The sequence below is a fragment of the Bubalus kerabau genome, chromosome 1 (assembly GCF_029407905.1).
Source record: "Bubalus kerabau isolate K-KA32 ecotype Philippines breed swamp buffalo chromosome 1, PCC_UOA_SB_1v2, whole genome shotgun sequence".
In the NCBI taxonomy this organism is placed as follows: domain Eukaryota; kingdom Metazoa; phylum Chordata; class Mammalia; order Artiodactyla; family Bovidae; genus Bubalus; species Bubalus kerabau.
The window spans coordinates 126,971,010-126,991,732 of NC_073624.1; the positions used below are offsets into that span (position 1 = coordinate 126,971,010).

Consider the following 20,723-nt stretch of genomic DNA (forward strand, 5'->3'; position numbering starts at 1 on the left):
TTGTATGTTTCTAAGAACTTGTCCATTTCTCCCAGGCTGTCCATTTTATTGGCATACAGTTGCCTATCGTAGTCCCTTTAATCCTTTGTATATCTGTGATGTCAGTTTTAAGTTCTCCTCTTTCACTTCTAATTTTATTGATTTGAGTCCTCTCCTTTTCTTGATGAGTCTGGCTAAAGGTTTAACAATTTTGTTTTTCTTCTCAAAGAACCAGCTCTTAGTTTTATTGATCTTTGCTATTTTTTTCATTTCTATTTATTTCTGCTCTGATTTTTATGATTTCTTCACTTCTACTATCCTTGGGTTTTATTTCTTCTTCTTTCTATAGTTGTTTTAGATGTAAGGTCAGGTAGTCTATTTGAGATTTATCTTTCATGAGGTAGAACTGTATTGCTATAAACTTCCCCCTTACAACTGCTTTTGCCACATCCCATACATTTTGGGCAGTTGTGTTTCCATCATCATTTGCTTCTAGGTATTTCTTTATTTCCTCTTTGATGTCTCAGTGATCTCTTGGTTATTTAGTAGGAAGCTACTGTTTAGCTTCCATGTGTTTGTGTTTTTACAGTTTTTTCCTGTAATTAATTTCTAATCTCATAGTGTCGTGATTGGAAAAGACGCTTGATATGATTTCAATTTTCTTAAATTTACTGAGGCGTGATGTGTCACTCAAGATGTGATCTATCCTGTAGAATGCTTCATGTGCATTTGAGAAGACAGCGTATGCTGCTTTCAGGGGGAGTATCCTATAAATATCAAGTCTATCTGGTCTAATGTGTCATTTAATGCTTGCATTTCCTTATTAATTTTCTATCTGGATGATCTTTCCATTGGTATAAGTGGAATATTAAAGTGCCCTACTATTATTATGTTACTATTATCGTGTAGATTTCCCCTTTTATGGCTGTTAGTATTTGCCTTATATATTGAGGTGCTCCTATGTTGGGTGCAAAAATATTTCCAAGTGTTACACCTTCTTCCTGGATTGCTCCCTTGATCATTATGCAGTGTCCTCCTTTGTCTTTTGCAGTAGTCTTTATTTTAAAGACTATTTTGTCTGATATGAGTATTGCTACTCTAGTTTTCTTTTGATTTCTATTTTCATGGAATATCTTTTCCATCCCCTCACGTTCAGTCTATATGTGCCCTAGGTCTGAAGTGAGTCTCCTGTAGAGTGCATACATGCAGGTCTTGTTTTTGTATCCCTTCAGCCAGTCTGCGTCTTTTGGTTGGAGCATTTAATCCATTTTCATTTAAGGTATTCATTGATATATATGTTCCTTTTAACATTTTCATAATGTTTTGGGTTTGTTTTTGTAGGTTTTCTATTCTTGTGTTTCCCACCTAGAAAAGTTCCTTTAGCATTTGTTGTAAAGTTGATCTGGTGGAGCTGAATTCTCTTAGCTTTGGCTAATCTGCAAAGATTTGATTTCTCTGTCAAATCTGAATGAGATCCTTACTAGGTACAGTAATCTTGATTGCATATTTTTTCATTACTTTAAATATGTTCTGCCACTCCTGTCTGGCCTGCAGAGTTTCTGTTGAAAAATCAGCTGATAACCTTATGGGGATTCCCTTGTATGTTATTTTTTGCTTTTCTCTTCCTGTTTCTAATATTTTTTCTTTGTATTTAATTTTTGTTAGTTTGATTAACATGTGTCTTAGTGTGCTTCTCCTAGGGTTTATGCTATATGACACTCTCTGTACTTCCTGGACTTGGGTGACTATTTCCTTTCCCATTTTAGGGAAGTTTTTGTCCACAGTCTTTTCAAATATTTTCTCAGGCCCTTCCCTTTCTCTTGTTCTGGGACCCTTATAACTCAAATGTTAGTGTGTTTAAGTTGTCCCAGAGGTCTCTGAGACTGTTTCTATTTCTTTTCATTCTTTTTTCTTTATTCTGCTCCCTGGCAGTTATTTCTACCACTCTATCTTCCAACTTACTTATCCATTCTTCTGCCTCAAGTAGTCTGCTATTGTTTCCTTCTACTGTATTTTTCATTTTAGTTATTGTGTTGTTCATCACTGACTATTCTTTATTTTTCATAGATCATTGTTAAACATTTTTGTACCTTATCGATTAGTGCTTCCACTCTATTTCTAAGATCTTGAATCATCTTTACTATCATTACACTGAATTCTTTTCCAGGTAAATTGTCTATTTTCTCTTCCTATTTATTTGGTCTGTTGGGATTTTACCTTGCTCCTTTGTCTGCAACATATTTCTCTGCCATTTTGTCTAACCTACTGTGCAAGGTGGTTGTTCCTTTCTGTTGGCTGCCCCCTGATGAGTGAGGCTTGCCCAGGGGCTGGTGCAGGCCTCCTGGTGGGAGGGACTAAAGCCTGTGCTCTGGTGGGTAGAGCTGAGCTTTTCCCCCCTGATGGGCAGGGCCATGTCAGACGGTGCGTTTTGGGGTATCTGTGAGCTTAGTACAGCTCAGGCAGCCTGTCTGCTGATGGGTGGGGCCGTGTTCCTATCCTGCCAGTTGTTTGGCATGTCCAGCATTGGAGCCTGGAGGCAGCTGGGTGAAGACAAGTCTTGGCATTGAGATGGATACCTCCTGGAGAGCACATGCCAATTACTATTCCCTGGGGTCAGGAATTCTCTGGCGGTCCAGCATCCAGGACTCAGTACTCCCACTCCGGAGGCCTAAGCTTGAACCCTGACCAGTGGACCAAGAGCCTGCAAGCCATGCACTGCAGCCAGAGAAAATAGAAAGAAAAAAGAAGAAAGCAAATAAAACCCAAGACAAATAGCAAAAACCAAACCAAACACATAGTACCAACAACACAAATACAGAAGAAAAAACAGAAGAAAACAATTAAACAGACACAACAAATCCAAGACAAATGATAACAACAAAACCAAACAGAAACAAAGAAGCAGACAGAAAAGAATAAAAGGGAAAAAAAGAGAACAGAGAATTAAAAAATGAAAACAATCAATAAGGACTAAACTAATAAAAACAGAAAAAGAAAACAAATGTAGAAAGGAAATAAACAAAAAAGTGAAGATAACATAAAAGAAACCTATAAAAACAATCAAAAACAAAGAGGAAAAAAATAAAGGGATTAACAAAGAACCAAAGAACAAACAGAAAAAAACTACAAAATATCAAAAAAGTAAAAACGGAAAATAAAAGTATATATTAGAAAAACTGGTAAATAAAAATAAAACACTACCACCAACAACTGAACAAGATGAAACAAACATAGAATAATAGTAATAAGAATATTTTCCTGGGGCCCCCTCTATCAGTTATCCTTACTCTCACAGTGGGCCAGATCCAGTCTCCGTCTCCCCAGGAGGCCCTCCAATACCTCTAGGTAGGTCCCTGGACCTGCTGTGGGCACTGTGGGGCTAGCTCAGACTTTGACCTGGCCTGACTCCCACATGTACTTGCCCTCAAAGTCCACTGCTGACTGACCTCATTCGTGGGAACAGTTGTTGTCTACTCAGGGGCTCCCCAGACACAGGATTTACCAAGCTGATCTCAGGAATTTAATTTGTGGCTTGGGCATCTGCACAGATAGATTTCTGTTCCTTTTCCTTAGTTGCCCCGCCCCTGGGGCTCAGTTTTGGTTTTGGCCCCAACTCTGAACGTGCACCACCCTCTCGCATCTGTGTCCTGCCTAGGTGAGAAGGAATGAAAACAGTGGCTGATGGACACACACTCCCTCAGGCTGGTGAGGAGTAGAGCATCCACATCTAGGGTTTGCATGCGTTGCCTGCAGTGGTAGGGACCAGAAGGCAGTTGCAACAGACTAGGCTGCAGTCACTCTGGTGGGAGTCTCTCCCAGTGCTGGTGGAGGCAGGGGCTGGCATGTGGGGGGATGTAGCAGGCCCACTTCTTCCCTGCCTCTCAACAATGATGCCTCATTTCCTAGGCACACCATGCTTCCGCTAGGGCCATTCCCAGCAACGGAGCCCTTCACTTCTGTCCCTCGTTGTATCTGTTCAGGCAATAGTATTCCTTTCCCCAGATAGGCTCTCTTTTTAACTCCATGCTTTAGCACTCAGCCTCTGCCGGCATTGGTGGATTTTTGTCTCAGGCAGGAGCGCCCAAGGAGGCTTTGACAAGGGCACTGCTTCAGACCCCAGAGCCTACCTGGGCAGAGGAGGCCTTGGCTTAAGGGGTGGGCAAGCCTGCTCAGATGGCTGCCCCTTCCAGTGCCTGCAGAGGCATAAGCCAGCAGGTATGGAAGGGGGTTATAATGGCAGCCGTGCCGCTTGCAATGCCACTCAACAAGGAAGCCTTAATTCTATGGTGTCTTGGACATTTTCCACAAACTTTCCCAGTTTTGGAGCCCGGTACTCCTTTCCCTACAGGCTGTCTTTTCAAAGACAACAGCTGTCCCCTCCCTGGGTCTGCATTCCAAACCCCACTTTCCAGCATGCATGACTCACAACTCACGCTGGGCTGTGCAGAGCTGCAGCACAGACCATGCACGCAGTTCTTACTTTGTCCTACCTTCTACAGACCATCTGTTGTGTTCCCCCTTGATCCCCTAAAGGTCTCTTTCTATTCCCAGCTGATTTCCCCACCATGAGGGAATTTATCTGAGTATGGGGACTTCCCCTCACCTTCAGCTTCCCACCAGGGTTGCCAGTCCTTTTTTTGATTCCTCTTTTTTTTTCCTTTGATCTTTCATCGTACTTGGTTGTAAGGGCATTTTTCCTGTTCTTTTAGTTGTCCAAAGTCTTCCACTAACATTCAGCAGGTGCTCTGTGAGAACTGTTCCGTTTGTAGATGTATTCTTGACGCACTTGTCAGGAGTAACAAATTTCATGTCCTTCTATTCCACCATCTTGACTCCCTCCTACCTGTTCATGTCTTTTGCACTTTTTAAAATTGGAATGGGTTGTTTGACTTTTACTTTTTAACTTGTATAAACTGTTGGTGTTAAAAGGTTTACAATCTAATAATTGACCCTAAGTGATATGACTTCCCTATTTTTAAGGTTTTTCTCTTTACCCTAGGTGTTTTCCAGTTACTTATGGTGTATCTGAATGGATTTCTTTGTATTTACCCCACGCTTTAAAAAAACTATAGATTTTTTTGCTGTCTCGTATACAGGGTTATTGTTACCATCTTTCTAAATTCCATATATATGCGCTAGTATACTGTATTGGTACACTGATGTATAGAACAGTCTACTGGACTCTGTGGGAGAGCGAGAGGGTGGGATGATTTGGGAGAATGGCATTGAAACATGTATAATATCATATATGAAATGAATCACCAGTCCAGGTTCGATGCACAATACTGGATGCTTGGGGCTGGTGCACTGGGACGACCCAGAGGGATGGTACAGGGAGGGAGGAGGGAGGAGGGTTCAGGATGGGGAACACATACCTGTGGCAGATTCATTTTGATATATGGCAAAACCAATACAATATTGTAAAGTTAAAAAATAAAATTAAAAAAAAAACTATAGATTTATTAATAAGCTTCCTTTTTTCCTGAAAAATTCTTGGCCATTATTTCTTCAAACATTGCCTCTCTTCTATTTTCTCCTTCTGAAGTTTCAATTAGATACATGCTAGCCCTTCTTACCTTTTACACATCTTCTCTCTTTCAAGTTTTCCAACTCCTCGACTCTGTGCCCCACTCTGGATACTTCCTAATGCTTTCTCTTCTAATCCTGCAATTTCTTCTTAGCTATAGCTAATCTGCTTTTTAGTCTGTATACTGAATTCTACATTTCAATGACTGTATTTTCTATTCCTAGACCATCTATTTATTTTTTTAATCTGGTCTTTTATATCTCATGTTTCTTGCTCATGTTTATGATTTCATAACTTCTTTAAGCACGTCATCTGGAGTTATTGTAGAGACTGTATTCAACAGTTTCAATATGTGAAGTCCATTAAGGGTTAAAGTCTATTGTTTGTTGCTTCTGTTGATTCTCACAAATGGCTCTGGTCATCTTGGTTTTGATTCTGATGCTAATGATCTTAAGCTGTGGGAATACTTGAGGGCACAAATTGGCACCAATTTCTTCCCAGGAAGGATTTGTATCTGCTTCCATTGAGATCCTGGGAATGCCTCCAATACTGGATCACTTTAGCCCCTGGAAGGTCAGCAAACCCATCCTGCTCATGCTTCAAGGCACTCCACTGGGTAGGGTATCTTTTCCTTTAATATGTGTTTACCACCCATCACTCTGGTCGAATATCTTCTCTTTCTTTTTTTTTTAAGAATTAGGGGGCTGATCTTCACAGATTTTTCCTAATTTTTAAGGCAGCTAGACTCCCAGGAATTAATTTCTATTCTAAATCTAATTGTTCTATAATGAGATAGCCTTTTAGCAGATCTATTCTGCCATACTGCAACAGTATTGGCCAGAACTCTAATTTCAAACTTTTAATATGTAAAGAAATTTGTTTTAAAGTGATACGGTAAAAAAAAATAATGCCTATCAAAGGCTACCAAGAATTCTAAGTACATTTGAAGTCTGAAAGTACCCCAAATTACCATGGAATGCTGGGCTAAAAGAAATCATATCTGTAGGGCAGGAACAGAGACACAGACGTAGAGAAAGGACTTATGGACACAGTGGGGTGGGGAGAAGAGGGTGGGACGAATTGAGAGTAGCACTGACATATATACATTATAATGTGTAAAACAGATAGCTAGTGGGAAGTTGCTATTACAGCGAAGGGAGCTCATCTTGGTGCTCTGTGGTGACCTAGAAGGGTGGGATAGGGGGTGGAAGGGAGGCTCAAAAGGGAGGGGATATATGTATATATCAGCTGATTCACATTGTTGTGTAGCAGAAATCAATACAACATTATAAAGCAATTATATTCCAATTAAAAATTTTTTTAAAAAGGAAATCATATATCCAAAGGTAAACTGAAAGAAGTATTTCCAGACATATCAAATTCAAAAATAAATTCATCAGAAACGTGGATACAAAGCTATTATCAGGCAAGAGATATTATGATGAGCTTGACAGCTTAGTGTTAAAAAAGAAAAACAGTCTTCATTTAAATAACTCACTTTATGTGGGGTTGCAGCCCTGGCTGCTCTTCATAGTCTTCTATGAGGAAAGGCAGATTCTTAGCCCAGTGGTCTTTAAAGCTTCCAGGCAGATCCACGTCAATGTTATATTCCGTTAGGGGAGTATCAAGATGTGCATGAAGATATCGAGAATACTCTGCAGATAGGAAACGAGATCTGACACACCCAAATATGCTGAAACAGTTTTTACAGCTAATTATAATTTTTTATAGCCAATCTGTACAAAGTACAATTACTTCATAACAAACTGTTATTTAATATCAAGAATTCTAAGTGGAAACTCCAAATTTTAGAAAGTCACTATTATATGATAATGGAGGTGCCTGCTGCTGACTTATTACCAGGGGCAAATACAAACCAGTCCATCTGGGTCCACCTTGCCTAAATTTTAACCACCTTTCCATAAGCAATATGAAAGATCTCACTATTCAATTCCAGAGTCTGGGAATGCAAGTTCAGTGTTAGACAGAGCCTGGTTCCTTGTCAACTGATAGATGTATTGACTATGTATTCAATTTCATCAACTGACTGACCAACTGCTGCTTATCTCTAGGGAAGCAGTGTAGAAAGAAACAGGATATGGAGCACCCCCATCTTCAGTCTATAGCTCACAAGTCCAGGTTCTTCTAAATGAGGAAAAAAGAGGGAATTACAACTTAGAGTAAAGAGCTGTGCTGTCCAAAAGGTAGTCCCTGCTGCTGCTGCTGCTAAGTCGCTTCAGTCGTGTCCAACTCTGTGCGACCCCATAGACGGCAGCCCGCCATCCCTGGGATTCTCCAGGCAAGAACACTGGAGTGGGTTGCTGCCGGGAGCCGGCATATTGCATATTGAGTAAGGATCTGTAATAGCTCAACTGGAATTCTATCACTGCCTGGAGCCAGCGTGAGGAACTCCGCCCATGACAAAGGTCATGAGGAAGGAGGCTCGGCATACGCAAAGGCGGGATCGAGCCTCAGGAGTCCCCCTGGAAATTCTCGAGCATCTACCCCCAAAACCAGAGTCTGCCTACTTTCTGCTTTGTGCTTTCACCTACACCTCTGACTTTACGGGGGGCTGTCTCCCACTACCTCTCTCTGAAAAAAGAGTTAGCTTACAGCTCCAGTTAATAATTCTTGGATGTGACAGTGTTTCAACCTACAAACTCCTTTGGAAATCCTCTAGCCTGCCTGAATGGGTTTTTCCGGCCACATGTGATTGTTCAGAGCCTCCCAACTGTGAGAGGCAGGAGATGTTCTAAACTGCCTAAACACAGATTCCTTTGAGTAGTTAAAAGATTGATTAGAAATTGTATTGGTGAAGGGTTTTTCACTTGTTGGGCCAATGTTTGCTGCTAAGTCTCCATACTCCTTACCTACTGTGTCCTTGGCAGTGTATTGATTGATATAATGGGTGTATAGAAATGTAAAATGCAGCTTTGTCCAATGCTTTTTGGAAGGCTGGTGCCTGACTTTGGAATAATCACCTTTAGAGAAAAATAAGTTTCTTAAAATGTTAACAGGCCTCCGGGCCAGAAGATGATGTCAATCACCTGAACTTTTGCATATGATAAGTTTGAAAGCCTGGCTTAGATTAGAACCAGGAACTGCTGTCCTTGCATGACTCCACCCCTTCCCCCATTATCCTCTATGCATACCTTAAGGTATAAAAACTACTTTGGAAAAAAAAGTGCGGGCCTTGTTCACCAAAACTTGGTCTCCCCATGTCGCTCTCTCTTTCAACTTCTGGCTGAGTCTCCATCTGGAGCGCGGAACCCGCCATGCTTGCTAATTATGCCTGGGCTTCTAAGATCCGACCGGGGAGGCCTCAGTGTCTCCTCTCCTTCGGGAGAACGGAAGGACGCCTGCGGCCTACGTATGTGGTGCAAACTTCTTGTCTTGAAGTTTTATTGGTCTCCCGCGTAAACCAAGCTACTCAGCCTCTTTTCTCCACTGAATTTTCCTACTGAGCTATCCTCATTCTATTACTCTTTATATCTTTGATGAATAAATAATTAAATAGGTCGCCGACGCCGTCCCCGCTTCGAATACCCTGGATCAGCCGGGGCTGGACCCCGGCAGGTTGCCATTTCCTCCAATGCATGAAAGTGAAAAGTGAAAGTGAAGTCGCTCAGTCATGTCCGACTCTTAGTGACCCCATGGACTGCAGCCTACCAGGCTCCTCCATCCATGGGATTTTCCAGGCAAGAGTACTGGAGAAGGTAGTCCCTAATAGCTGGCTATTGAGAACTTGAGATGTGGCTGAGAAACTGAACTTTAAATTTTATTTAATTAGAAATTTAAACTTAAAACTGATGTTTTATTCAATTATTAGAAAACTGCGGTATGTTTGGAACAACTTGCATCTATCAGTCTATTTTTCTAATTTTAAATTTTATTAAATCTAAATTCAGACCAAGTATTTCCAATGAAAATTTAGCATCCAAATTGAGATGAACTATAATATATACCGTATTCAACGACTAGTACAAAGAAATATAAAACAGCCAATAAATAGTGTTTTCATAATAATAATAATATGCTGAACTGATATTGTAGAGGTACTGAGTTAAATAAGATGAATTAGTAAAATGAATTCCACCTGTTTGTTTTTACTTTTTTAACATGGCTACTAGAAATTTAAAATTACATACATGGTTTGCAATTTTTTCACTGGATAGTACTATAATAGAGGGTTAATGAAAAAGGAAAGAGAAAAAATAAAAGTAAGTATCTGGGCTTTACATGAAAAATAAAAATGTCTATGTATAGCAGAAAAAGGGTAAGACTGACTAATAAAAGGATAACTCAAAGATTTGCTTTCTTTTTCATCTCAATTTAAATTCTCCAAAATATGTGAGAATTCTGATATGAAGGAGTTGACAGATCAAAGATACTAAATTCTTATTTAACAGTGAAAACTTAAGATTACTTTCTTGTCATTCCTATATTTTTGGATGAGATGTGACAAGACAAGGATACCCAGATGACTGTCATATTTAGTTCAAAATACATTGTTTCTGCATAAGTAAAATTTTTTAATTTTAGAAAGAAAAAATGTGAGGAAGAGGCAAAAAAAAACCAAAAACAAACCAAGACTGGCCTTTAGGAGATATGAGCTCTCTCTAGTCCAGATACCACCACTAACCAGAGGGTGGCTGGGGGCAAGTCACCCAGCCTCCCTGAGACTCAACTGCCTAATAGGTAACCTCAGAGACGAGCAGTATGATTCCTGCAACTCTAAGCCCTCATACAGTCAATGATTCTGCAGCTGTCGGACTTACCTCGGAGATACTTCACTTTAAGGTACTCTGGGCTGGCCTTCTGGCCAGGAAGAGGGTCATTTAGCATAACTTTAGTTTGTGCTTTTATCCCTTCATAAAACTGTCCCATTGCCACGTGGCTGAGTCCTTTCATGTACTGGCACACCTCGTTATATGGCTCCAGCTGCAGACATCGCTGAGGCATTGAAGGAAAAAAGGCTGTGTTAGAATCCATACAGTTTAGGAACCTTTAAAGTGCCCTACTCTTTAACCTGGAATTATAAACTGGAATTAGGAAAGTTTTCCCTCCAGGTTAAATCAGACCAAATACATACTCTGTAAATCAGTCTGTTGGTCAAGACAATGGTTCTTTCCTCTTTCTTTTTGTTGAAGTCTAAGTCCCATCACTTCATGGGAAATAGATGTGGAAACAGTGGAAACAGTATCAGACTTTATTTTTTTGGGCTCCAAAATCACTGCAGACGGTGACTGCAGCCATGAAATTAAAAGACACTTACTCCTTGGAAGGAAAGTTATGACCAACCTAGATAGCATATTCAAAAGCAGAGACATTACTTTGCCAACAAAGGTCCGTCTAGTCAAGGCTATGGTTTTTCCAGTGGTCAGGTATGGATGCAAGAGTTGGACTGTGAAGAAAGCTGAGCGCCAAAGAATTGATGCTTTTGAACTGTGGTGTTGGAGAAGACTCTTGAGAGTCCCTTGGACTGCAAGGAGATCCAACCAGTCCATCCTAAAGGAGATCAGTCCTGGGTGTTCTTTGGAAGGAATGATGCTAAAGCTGAAACTCCAGTACTTTGGCCACTTCATGTGAAGAGTTGACTTATTGGAAAAGACTCTGATGCTGGGAGGGATTGGGGGCAGGAGGAAAAGGGGACAACAGAGGATGAGATGGCTGGATGGCATCACTGAATTGATGGACATGAGTCTGAGTGAACTCCGGGAGATGGTGATGGACAGGGAAGCCTGGCGTGCTGCGATTCATGGGGTCACAAAGAGTCGGACACGACTGAGTGACTGAACTGAACTGAAGCGCTATTCTTGCCCTCCCCCACTGACTCCATTCATTTCACGAAACTTTGTAGAATAATAATATAAAATTGCAGTTCCAGTGCTTCTCTCTTACGGATGCTCACCTTGAAGTTCTTAAGGGCTTCATGTAAGCTGCCATGGTGATAAAGCATCATTCCACGGAGCTGGAGGGTCTGCACGTGATTTTGGTTGAGCAACAGAGCCTTCTGAAAGCTCTCAGTGGCTGCTTCAAAATTGCCCAGTTCCCTAGGTATTTAACAACAGTGATGAACATAATACAGGTGTTTTAGTCAACATACAGAATTAAGTTACCCTCAAAATTATGATCCAATCTATAAGTTAGATACTTTAATGTGGGCGTTTGCTTTATTTTACCAAATTCATAGGTTTAAAATTTATTTTTTCTGTTAAGTTACTTCAATTAAAATCTAATAAATCATTATCTAATTTAAATTTTGAAATAAGAAGTGTACTTTAGAATTGTGGTCATTTCAGAGTGAAAATGGTTATTACTGACCAGCCTTGCCTTATTTTGTATATTAAAAATTTTATAAATAATAGAAGCTTTAAAATATCTCATGTCAATTTTATATAAACAATAAATATATAATATATATATAACACCCACTTACATTTATACAGCACTTTACTATTTAATAGGTTTTCATTATATTCATAATAGGTTTTCAGCTTATATTCCCAACAATTCCATGGGACAGGACAGATAAATACCATCCCTTAAACCTAGAATGAATCCAAACACACTTTCTCCAAGTCAGTATAAAAGACTTTTTCTAACTATGCTGCTGCTGCTGCTAAGTCGCTTCAGTCATGTCCAACTCTGTGCGACCCCATAGACGGCAGCCCACGAGGCTCCCCCGTCCCTGGGATTCTCCAGGCAAGAACACTGGAGTGGGTTTCTAACTATGGAGTCAGATAAATAAGCTCTTGAATTAAATCCTTTTTGAGTATGGCACCTAACAGTTTCACAGGAGATTTCTGTCACTATCTTTCTCTTTCCTAACATTTATAGAACCTTTATACAGGTCAGACGGAGAAGGCAATGGCATCCCACTCCAGTACTCTTGCCTGGAAAATCCCATGGGCGGAGGAGCCTGGTAGGCTGCAGTCCATGGGGTCGCTAAAAGTTGGTCACGTCTGAGCGACTTCACTTTCACTCTTTCACTTTCATGCATTGGAGAAGGAAATGGCAACCCACTCCAGTGTTCTTGCCTGGAGAATCCCATGGATGGGGGAGCCTGGTGGGCTGCCGTCTATGGGGTCACACAGAGTCGGACACAACTGAAGTGACTTAGCAGCAGCAGCATACAGGTCAGAATGCTAAAAAAATTTTTTGAACTGGAAGTCAGAATAGCTTTGATGGTCAGAGTAATGCATGTAATAAGGAAGCCAAGCATTGCTGCTTGTTCCTGATAGAGATGCAACACACTTGTAACATTTCCATCTCGCAATTCTAGGATCTTTAAACAGATCCTTGTGATGTAGGTATTAACCTTAGCTACTGCCTAAAAAGGGCAGTATCATCCATAACTCAACACCTTAGAATGCCACTATTCAAAGCACCTACGTTTGAAGGACTACCGTTTTCTCGGCCAATATATACAGACTAAGGTTACTTTAGGGCACAGCAGCAGCAGCAACATGCATTATGGTATCTACCTCTTACCCATGGTTTTCTCTATGCCCAGAGAGGATCTCAACAAGTATGTGAACACCTATGTGATTTAGAACGACCATCTCTTTAGGCTAAGAAACGCATTTTTAAAAACCAGATCCCTATTACGAGAGGCTATGCCACTATACACCCTCCCTCCTACCCCAAGTATTGATGCTTTACTCACCTGTAGGCCTGTCCCAGGCTTTTATATGCATCAATAAAATCAACTTTCTGCTTCAGAGCTTCTTTGAAGGATTCAATAGCTTCCTATAAAAAGAACACAGAAAATTATTTCATTTGCTTAACTGTTAAAATTGAGTTTCTCTCAAACTACTAAAGGACTAATACAGTATACATAAAATACATGGTCTCTGAGTGATTTTTTCAAAATAGGAGAACTTAAAGGGAGGTAGAAACTACAATAAACTATGGGGATTTAATTTCAATAGTAAACAAATACATTACTATGAACAACAACAGAGCCTTAAGTTTCTCCTTTCAAAGTGGGAAAACAGCTTCTGTTTTTCATTAGGACTTTGACTACCAATAACAACTTCATTTTAATATCATTTACTTAATGAAAACTCTGTGGAACAAAAGTAAACCTAACAGCTGCATGAAATAATCTAAAATGATCACAACAGGCAGCATTTGAAATTAAACCAACAAGAGAGACAAAAAAGCAAGCCCAACATGAAATTATTGGTAAAACAAGAAAAAAGGCTCCTAGGATAGCTACTAAAGGATTCCCATGACCTACAAGGGAAAAGAAAGCATAAAAATAGAAGAGAAACCTTCAAGTTGGGGGGGGGGTGGCGGTGCATGGCTCCTACCAGCACAGCTCCAGGAGGCGCTAAGGTTCCAGAACTGCACAATCTATGCTCTTGGGGGGAGCCCTGGCTGCAAAGGGACTCCCTGTGGAAACCGGTGATAAAACATGCCACTGTTTCAGAGTAAACATCCCAGGCTTACACTGGGTATTCAATGTTCTTTTCATTATGATGTTATTTATTGTAATAAAAAATAACACAGATATTTCACACATTTCCCAAGGAAAAGACATATCTTACTTAATGCCTGTAAAATATCACAACTTCTAAGAGCTTTAATTGAGAAAAAACTTAAAAAACTCTGGCATAGATCATTTCAACTCAATTAGATAGTTCGTAGGAGAAAATCATTAGAGATATCAAATGCCTTGCACATGGTAGGCACTCAATAAATATTTAATGCCCTGGTAGACACACAAAATAGTTTTGCACAAGTTAACAATATTGAGTCTTTTCAGAAAGTCATTCGTCCCCTGATTCTTGATTTTCTCAGGGGAGGCCAGCAGGCCAAGAGAGGCTGGCTTTGAAACTCTTTAAAGGCAATACTGGGGACAAAACCTCCTCATTAAGAAATCTCACTGAATAGCTACTGTTTGGGAGACAGATGAAAATGGATAACTTTTTAACACTGAAGAAATGTTAAAGACCACTCTTAATTAGACTACCTGCTGCGACACAGTCTTGATCTTTCAGGAGTTTTACAACTGCATTTTTAATTCAACAAACATGTATTGAGTGCCCACTATGTGCCAGGGACAGCAGGAGGTACGGGGACATGAAGAGGGGCAGGTCATCATCTCTGTCCTCTAAGCACTCGCAGTATCATTAGAAAGCCAATTACGTAACCAGGTTACTAGAATACAAACTAAGAGCTACAACGGAGGTATGAGTAAAAGTCTCTGGGAAAAAGAGAAAGAAACGACTGACTGAGCCCGGGAGAGCAGAAGAGGCTACAGGGAGGAGGTGACAACCGAGCTGGGTCTTAAAGCACGAGGAGTTTGGTAAAGAAAGACGGCATCGTGGACAGGAGAGGTGGTACCACACAGGGGCACAGAGCGCTCGCTGGCGCAGGGAAAGTCAGAGGGGCAGGGGCACGGGGTGCACGGGTAGGAGCGGGGGAAAGGGAGAGCGGAGGCCAGAAGGGAGGGCCTCTGCTGTGCTCCACAGTCTGGGTGCCGCCCTGAAGCAACAAGGACTGAGGGCTGTGAGGAGGGGGATACCTCACAAAGTTTACTCTTCACAGAGATGATAACTGCTGGCAAAAACAGAAAAGACACACTGGAGAGGGGGAAGGATGGAACCCAGGTGAGAGGTGGCTGTAGCGGTCCAGGCAAGAGATAATCAAGGCTCAGACTGAGACAGTGTCTCTGAGGACAGAAAAGAAGGGTCGAATTCAGGAGAGATTTTTAAAAGGCACACTAAGACAGAATGTGGTGGCTATCTGGGGATGAGGGAGAGGAGTGGGCAGGAAGAGCTGAGGCTGGGAGCCTGGGTGGAAGGCAGGGCTTAACCATCGTGAAGAAGTACAGGAAGACGGACAGCCGTGGGGCGGGGGAGGGTGTGAGTCCACCGGGATGAGTGAAGTCTGGAGCACTTGTGGACGTCTACTGGAGATGCCCAGGGCACATCTGCTGCCCACTGCACTTACGGCATGCTTGGACGCCACAGTTCTTCAAAGTCTGATTTCTCTTCAGCTTTTAAGAGTCTTTGGTTTCGGGGTTCCTGTCTAATCACTGCACAGCTCTCTACCTCATTCTGCCAAAGAGGGGACATAGCAGAATCAAGATTTTAAGCCATTGGGAACAAAGAAACTATGTTTGTTGAACCTATCTCTAAGCACATGAACTGGCTCTGAAGTCGTCTGCATAGCAAATGCAATCATCACCATTTAAGTCTCCATCTTCCTTACTATCTGGGAGGCGGCCATCACCCTGGGACTGTTCAGCGTAAGTGAACAGAACCATAACAGGTAACCCTCAAAGTAAAGGCTTATAAAAATGAGTGTTCAGAATATACCATTTTTGAAACATCCTTACAAAATGAGTAGAATTCAACAGAAAAGTTTCTGCTGTTTTTATTACCTAGGAATATCCAAAATGTCTGATATATCTACTGAATTAGACAACTGTGAATTTGTCATGTAATATACCCTAATATATTTCTAATGTATTATATCATAAATTAAATAAACAACCGTCCACTTAATTTCAGGACTATTGACCTGGAGAGACCACCCTTAGGATACAAAGATAGCTCAGACTCGTTGGTCCATTTAATACTTAGTCTCTACATTTAACAAGAAAAAGACAGATATCTAAACTAGGTTCATTAATTTAATTAAGGCATTTCACCACTCAGTTTTCCAATCTCTGTAACGGGGACACCCTCTGCTCCTTCTATACATCATGGTGATGCCGCTGGGATGAATGAGACAATACGTAAACACTCTGACTTCCTCGGACAGCAGATCTACAAAATGCAAAAAGAAAGTTCCCGTCTATTACACACATCACTGCTGTGTTGGTGAGCGTGGTGAAAAGGAAGAAAGCCCAAGTCGCTTGGTGAGACTGGTTCATTGAGGGGCTTCTAACACGCAGAGGATGAAAGCGTTGTTTTTAGGTTTTCATCAGGTAGATGTGAAATAAACCAAACTGAATTTTAGTCCATGTTCGGTTTCTATTCAGTGTCTCTATTACCACTCTTTTCTGAAAAAATTCTTTTTGAAATAACACAAAGGGCCCTTCTTGCCTACATTCCTCAATGTGGCTTAAAAGTGAAATCAACTGTTTACATTTGTTTACTTTAAAAAAATATTTTTACCCTCTCGGTACTAATAATTGGCATTTTTTTCTATTTCAAATTTCTTTCTCCTTCATGTGATACTCAAGGGATAGATTCTGAACACAGTATTTTAATTCTGAATTTTTTAATTGAAGGTGACTTGAAGGTAAAGAGAATATGAGAGGAATAGAGGGCAGAGACAAAATAAACTGGAAGAAATCATCTGGAAGCTGCTCAAAGCACATTTTAAATAACTCAAAGCCTGCACTGCCTGTCTGAATCCTGAGGGGGACAGAAAAGGTCCTTATTAGGACCACCTCTGCACATTTGCAAAAATGGAGATGAAGTATATGAAATAAGATTTGCAAAATTAATTCCTTCTAGTTTGGTTTTTAATGGATGGGAGTTAATTTTTTTTTTAGAGTCTATAAGACTTAAGATTAAATTCTCACATGGAAAATAATCTATAATACCAGATTTATGTTTACAGTTTATAAAGGACTTTCACACATTTTATTTCATGTAATTCTCACTCCCACTTCAAGAGACACAGAGTAGCATCATCTCTACCTGATAAATATGGAAGGAAAGGCTGAAAGAATTGAAGCAGCATGTCCAGCAGTGCAGATAATAAGATTCAGAGCAAGAGCTCAGAGCACGACCTTCCAATTCAACGCTCTGCCCTTGAAATTTACCCCATTGATACTTATTGAGCACCTACTATGTGACAGGCACCATCTGTAACATGGAGGATTTACAACTCGTGGCCTTTTAAAAGGTAAACCTTCTCCCCACCCTCCAAGTGAGTGTGTTTATGTGTGTATCAGATCCTCAGTTATTTTCAATGATAACATCCATGTACTCTTCTCTGCTACGTGCTACTGAAGCTCTTCCCATCTTCCAAAGTTCAGGTTAAGTGCAACCTACTCTGAATTCTCCGCCTCCTGGTCAGAATGAGTGTCTTCTAGCCAGGTGGACTGTCTGTGGCTCTCAGGCCAGCCTGTCTTCAATCAGGCAGTTTGGATGTGCCAGGCCTGGGGTGAGAGCCAGAGCTCCACCCTCAGCTGTGTTTCTGCCCCTCGCCCTGACAAGAGTGAAGCTACTGCAGGACAGGCTCCTGGAACAGGCTTGGAGAAGACAGAGTCCCAGCCAGAGGAGGGGGGGGCAGCTGGTGGTGACTTTCAGCCCCACTCAGCTAAGACAGAGCATCTCCTTTGTCCCTCGACCCCTCCTCCCGACAGAGTCTTCAAGCAACAGTGCTGGGACCCCTCCTGCAGCCCCCAGAACCCCCCCAGGCCATCTGACCACTCCTGACCTGAATGCGGCAGCATCTCCTGGTGGAGGGGAGCATCTCTCCTCCCCTCTTCAGCCACCGCTACATCAGCAACCATTTCCTTAGTACAGATTGAATCTCAACTCTCTATTTCCCCTAAATCTAGACTTTAGAGCTCCTCCGGGCCTACCAGCTAAAGTCAAAATGCTCAGTAGAGTGCTCTTGACCTTCCAGGACTCCCTTCCCAAGCGTGGGTGTGTCTCCCAGGTCATTACTCACACCTTCCTCTCAGCCTCAGAGTCCTTCCCAACCATGCTCTGCTTTCCAAGTCAAGATGATGTCCACTTATTCTCTGGACCTTCCTAACTCCTGAGTTCAAATGAGAGCTTCTCACCATGGCTTCCAAAGCACGCTGCTGATATTACTTTCTTTGGTTTATTCACCACGTGATAAATCATATGTGGAGAAAGGCTTTGTAAACTGTGTCTGTCCTAAGTGTAAAGCATTATTCCTCCTTTATAACCTTTCATCCTCTCCCCTTTCGCACCTTCCTCCAAGTACGTATCAGACAGTAGGAGCTCAATGAATTTGTTGATTCAAACTACTTTCTAAAATAAACCAACTGGACATGTGAAATGTCATTTCAAAACCTGCCAAACTAAACCCCGGCTCAGTTCCTCCCACCACGGGGGAGATCTAGCATCACTGCAGGTACACATATCGCACAGCACTTTCACCTTCAGAAGTCCTCTGTGAAAGAAAGTTAAACCTTTGTATAGCATAGCTATGGGCTGGTTTTTGTTCAGTTCTAAGGACTGCTGAAAGTCTTCATGGGCTGTTGCATAGTCCTACAAAAAGGAGAATGAAAAAAAAAAAGTAGTATTCGTTAGATATTGGACACGTCCTACTTTTAATTGATAGAGGAAAAAAAAAATTCCCAATTTATTCTGCACCCTTTCTGGCTTTAAAGGAAACATTTCATGACTACAAATATTAGAAGCATGCTTACACTGTTGAAAGAGCTGATTTTAATTGATGAGAGAAACTCACAAAGGTTTAATCTAAGCATACTGTCGCAACCACAAAAGAATATTATTTTAAATACTATTAAAGTCATAATCTGCTACAGATACTTTACAAATTACTTTAGTATTATTACAAAATAATTCCATTATTTTGATGTCTAAGATAATTATGATATAGATCAACCTTAAAATGTGTTATACTGAGGTTTTTTAAAATCTATTTTCTTTTGCAATAGAAGATTGTTATTGAAATGACTGTAAACCAACAAAAATAGCTATGGCAGTTATAAATACCACCCATGATAAAAGGTAATCTTGCTAGGTTGAGAAGCTACAGTCTAGGAAGCCACATTAGTTCAGGTGATGATTCTTGGGCTGTGATACCCAAAGAAATTCAAACCCTTAAGTTTAATGATCACATTGATAACATGCACACCTGCTTCTCTATGCTGACATTTCCAAGAAAAGTTAAGGTATAATCTGTAAACCAAATTTCTCTTCTTCTGTTTCCCTCTCTTTCTTTTTTCCCCTAGCCCAGAATTAGTTACTGCTGACAACTGAAGCAACAAAATGTGTTTCTGGTACTTAATATTTCTCCACTGAGTTCAATTTCAGCTACAGAAAATGCTTTCATAATTGTCTTATATCACAAACTATTAATCTACAGCCCCAAACCCAAATCTACCAAATAGTAGCTTTCTGAAGTAGAAGGAAAGCTGAAATTTTTACCACCATGAAAGGACACATTTCAAGGCAAAAATAATTCACCTCTGATATGAAGTACAGGGTCCCGCGATGTCTGTACAGCCGTGCTGAGGGCTGAAGTTGAATAGCTTTAGTGAGATCATTCACTGCTTCATTAATTCGTCCCAGAGGGGACAGAATCTATAAACCCAAAAATGTAATTAGGGGAGAAAAGTCCCAGTGACTGCCCCTACAACTGCCAACGCTTTTGACTTTTCAAGTCTGCTTCACCACCCCACACTTACAATGCGACTGTCTCAGCAGCCTAGAACCCTTGACTCCACGTACTGTGCAGTGAGATTCAAAGTCAACAGCTGAGGGGCTGCCGACCTTGTCCAGTCAAGGGGATGCTGAAGAACTACGACCATGGCAACTGCCCTGTCCCTGTTTCATGTTCTGTCTCATAACGGATGTTGCTTTTCTTGAAGTGCAACCATTTTTCCCCAACCTATCATTTACCTTTCAGAACAAAATTTGGCATGTCAAATTAATCTGAAAGTTAACTCTAAACAATTAAAACAGAGGAACTGATCAACACAGATTGGAGTCCCCATGGTATCTAGCTACACCATCTGTGGTATTAAGTGCTGAATGGCAATTTCTGGGATTCCAGGTGTTGTGGAAGCCCTCTGATGTGAACAACTCTCAACTCATCAGTTATGATCTGCAAGGTAATGAAAAAACATCTGCAGGCCTGTTCTGAACGCTCTTTTGATCCAGCAATCAGCTGTGTTCAGGCAACAATGACAACACAGAAGACAGCTCAGAATGCAAAAGCCCACCCAAAAGATGTAAGATCATCCAAAACGGGTATCAGTATTCATGCAGTCAAGCTCAAGCAATTCATCTGGAACAAATGTTCTTAAATTAGGGTTAAATTTGTTCTCATAACAGGTCATTTCCATCAAGTTTTACTAACTGGTTTCCTCCTCTGCAGGAACTTAAAAACCAGCAAGAGAGAAGATTGAGGCAGGCACACCACCAGTAGCAAGAGAGACAGCTCAGAGAGAGGAAAGAAATGGAATATGTGCCCTTAGAATTCAAGAAACATAGTGGTCTAGGGTTATATTTTGGAAGGA

The 20,723-nt window shown here is 41.0% G+C and overlaps 1 protein-coding gene across 7 annotated transcripts in view; it reads right to left on the reverse strand.

Annotated features, from left to right (window-relative positions):
- TTC13 (tetratricopeptide repeat domain 13) overlaps window positions 1–20,723 on the reverse strand; it is an 81,926-nt gene that overhangs the window by 22,551 nt on the left and 38,652 nt on the right. For all 7 annotated transcript variants that reach the window (XM_055587989.1, XM_055587978.1, XM_055587969.1 and 4 more), the window contains 6 exons: window positions 19,669–19,785; window positions 18,613–18,723; window positions 13,176–13,258; window positions 11,418–11,559; window positions 10,285–10,459; window positions 7,005–7,161 (listed from right to left, as the gene is read on the reverse strand). In XM_055587989.1, the coding sequence (XP_055443964.1) occupies window positions 7,005–7,161; window positions 10,285–10,459; window positions 11,418–11,559; window positions 13,176–13,258; window positions 18,613–18,723; window positions 19,669–19,785 (785 nt within the window). The remainder of the gene's footprint in view (window positions 1–7,004; window positions 7,162–10,284; window positions 10,460–11,417; window positions 11,560–13,175; window positions 13,259–18,612; window positions 18,724–19,668; window positions 19,786–20,723) is intronic.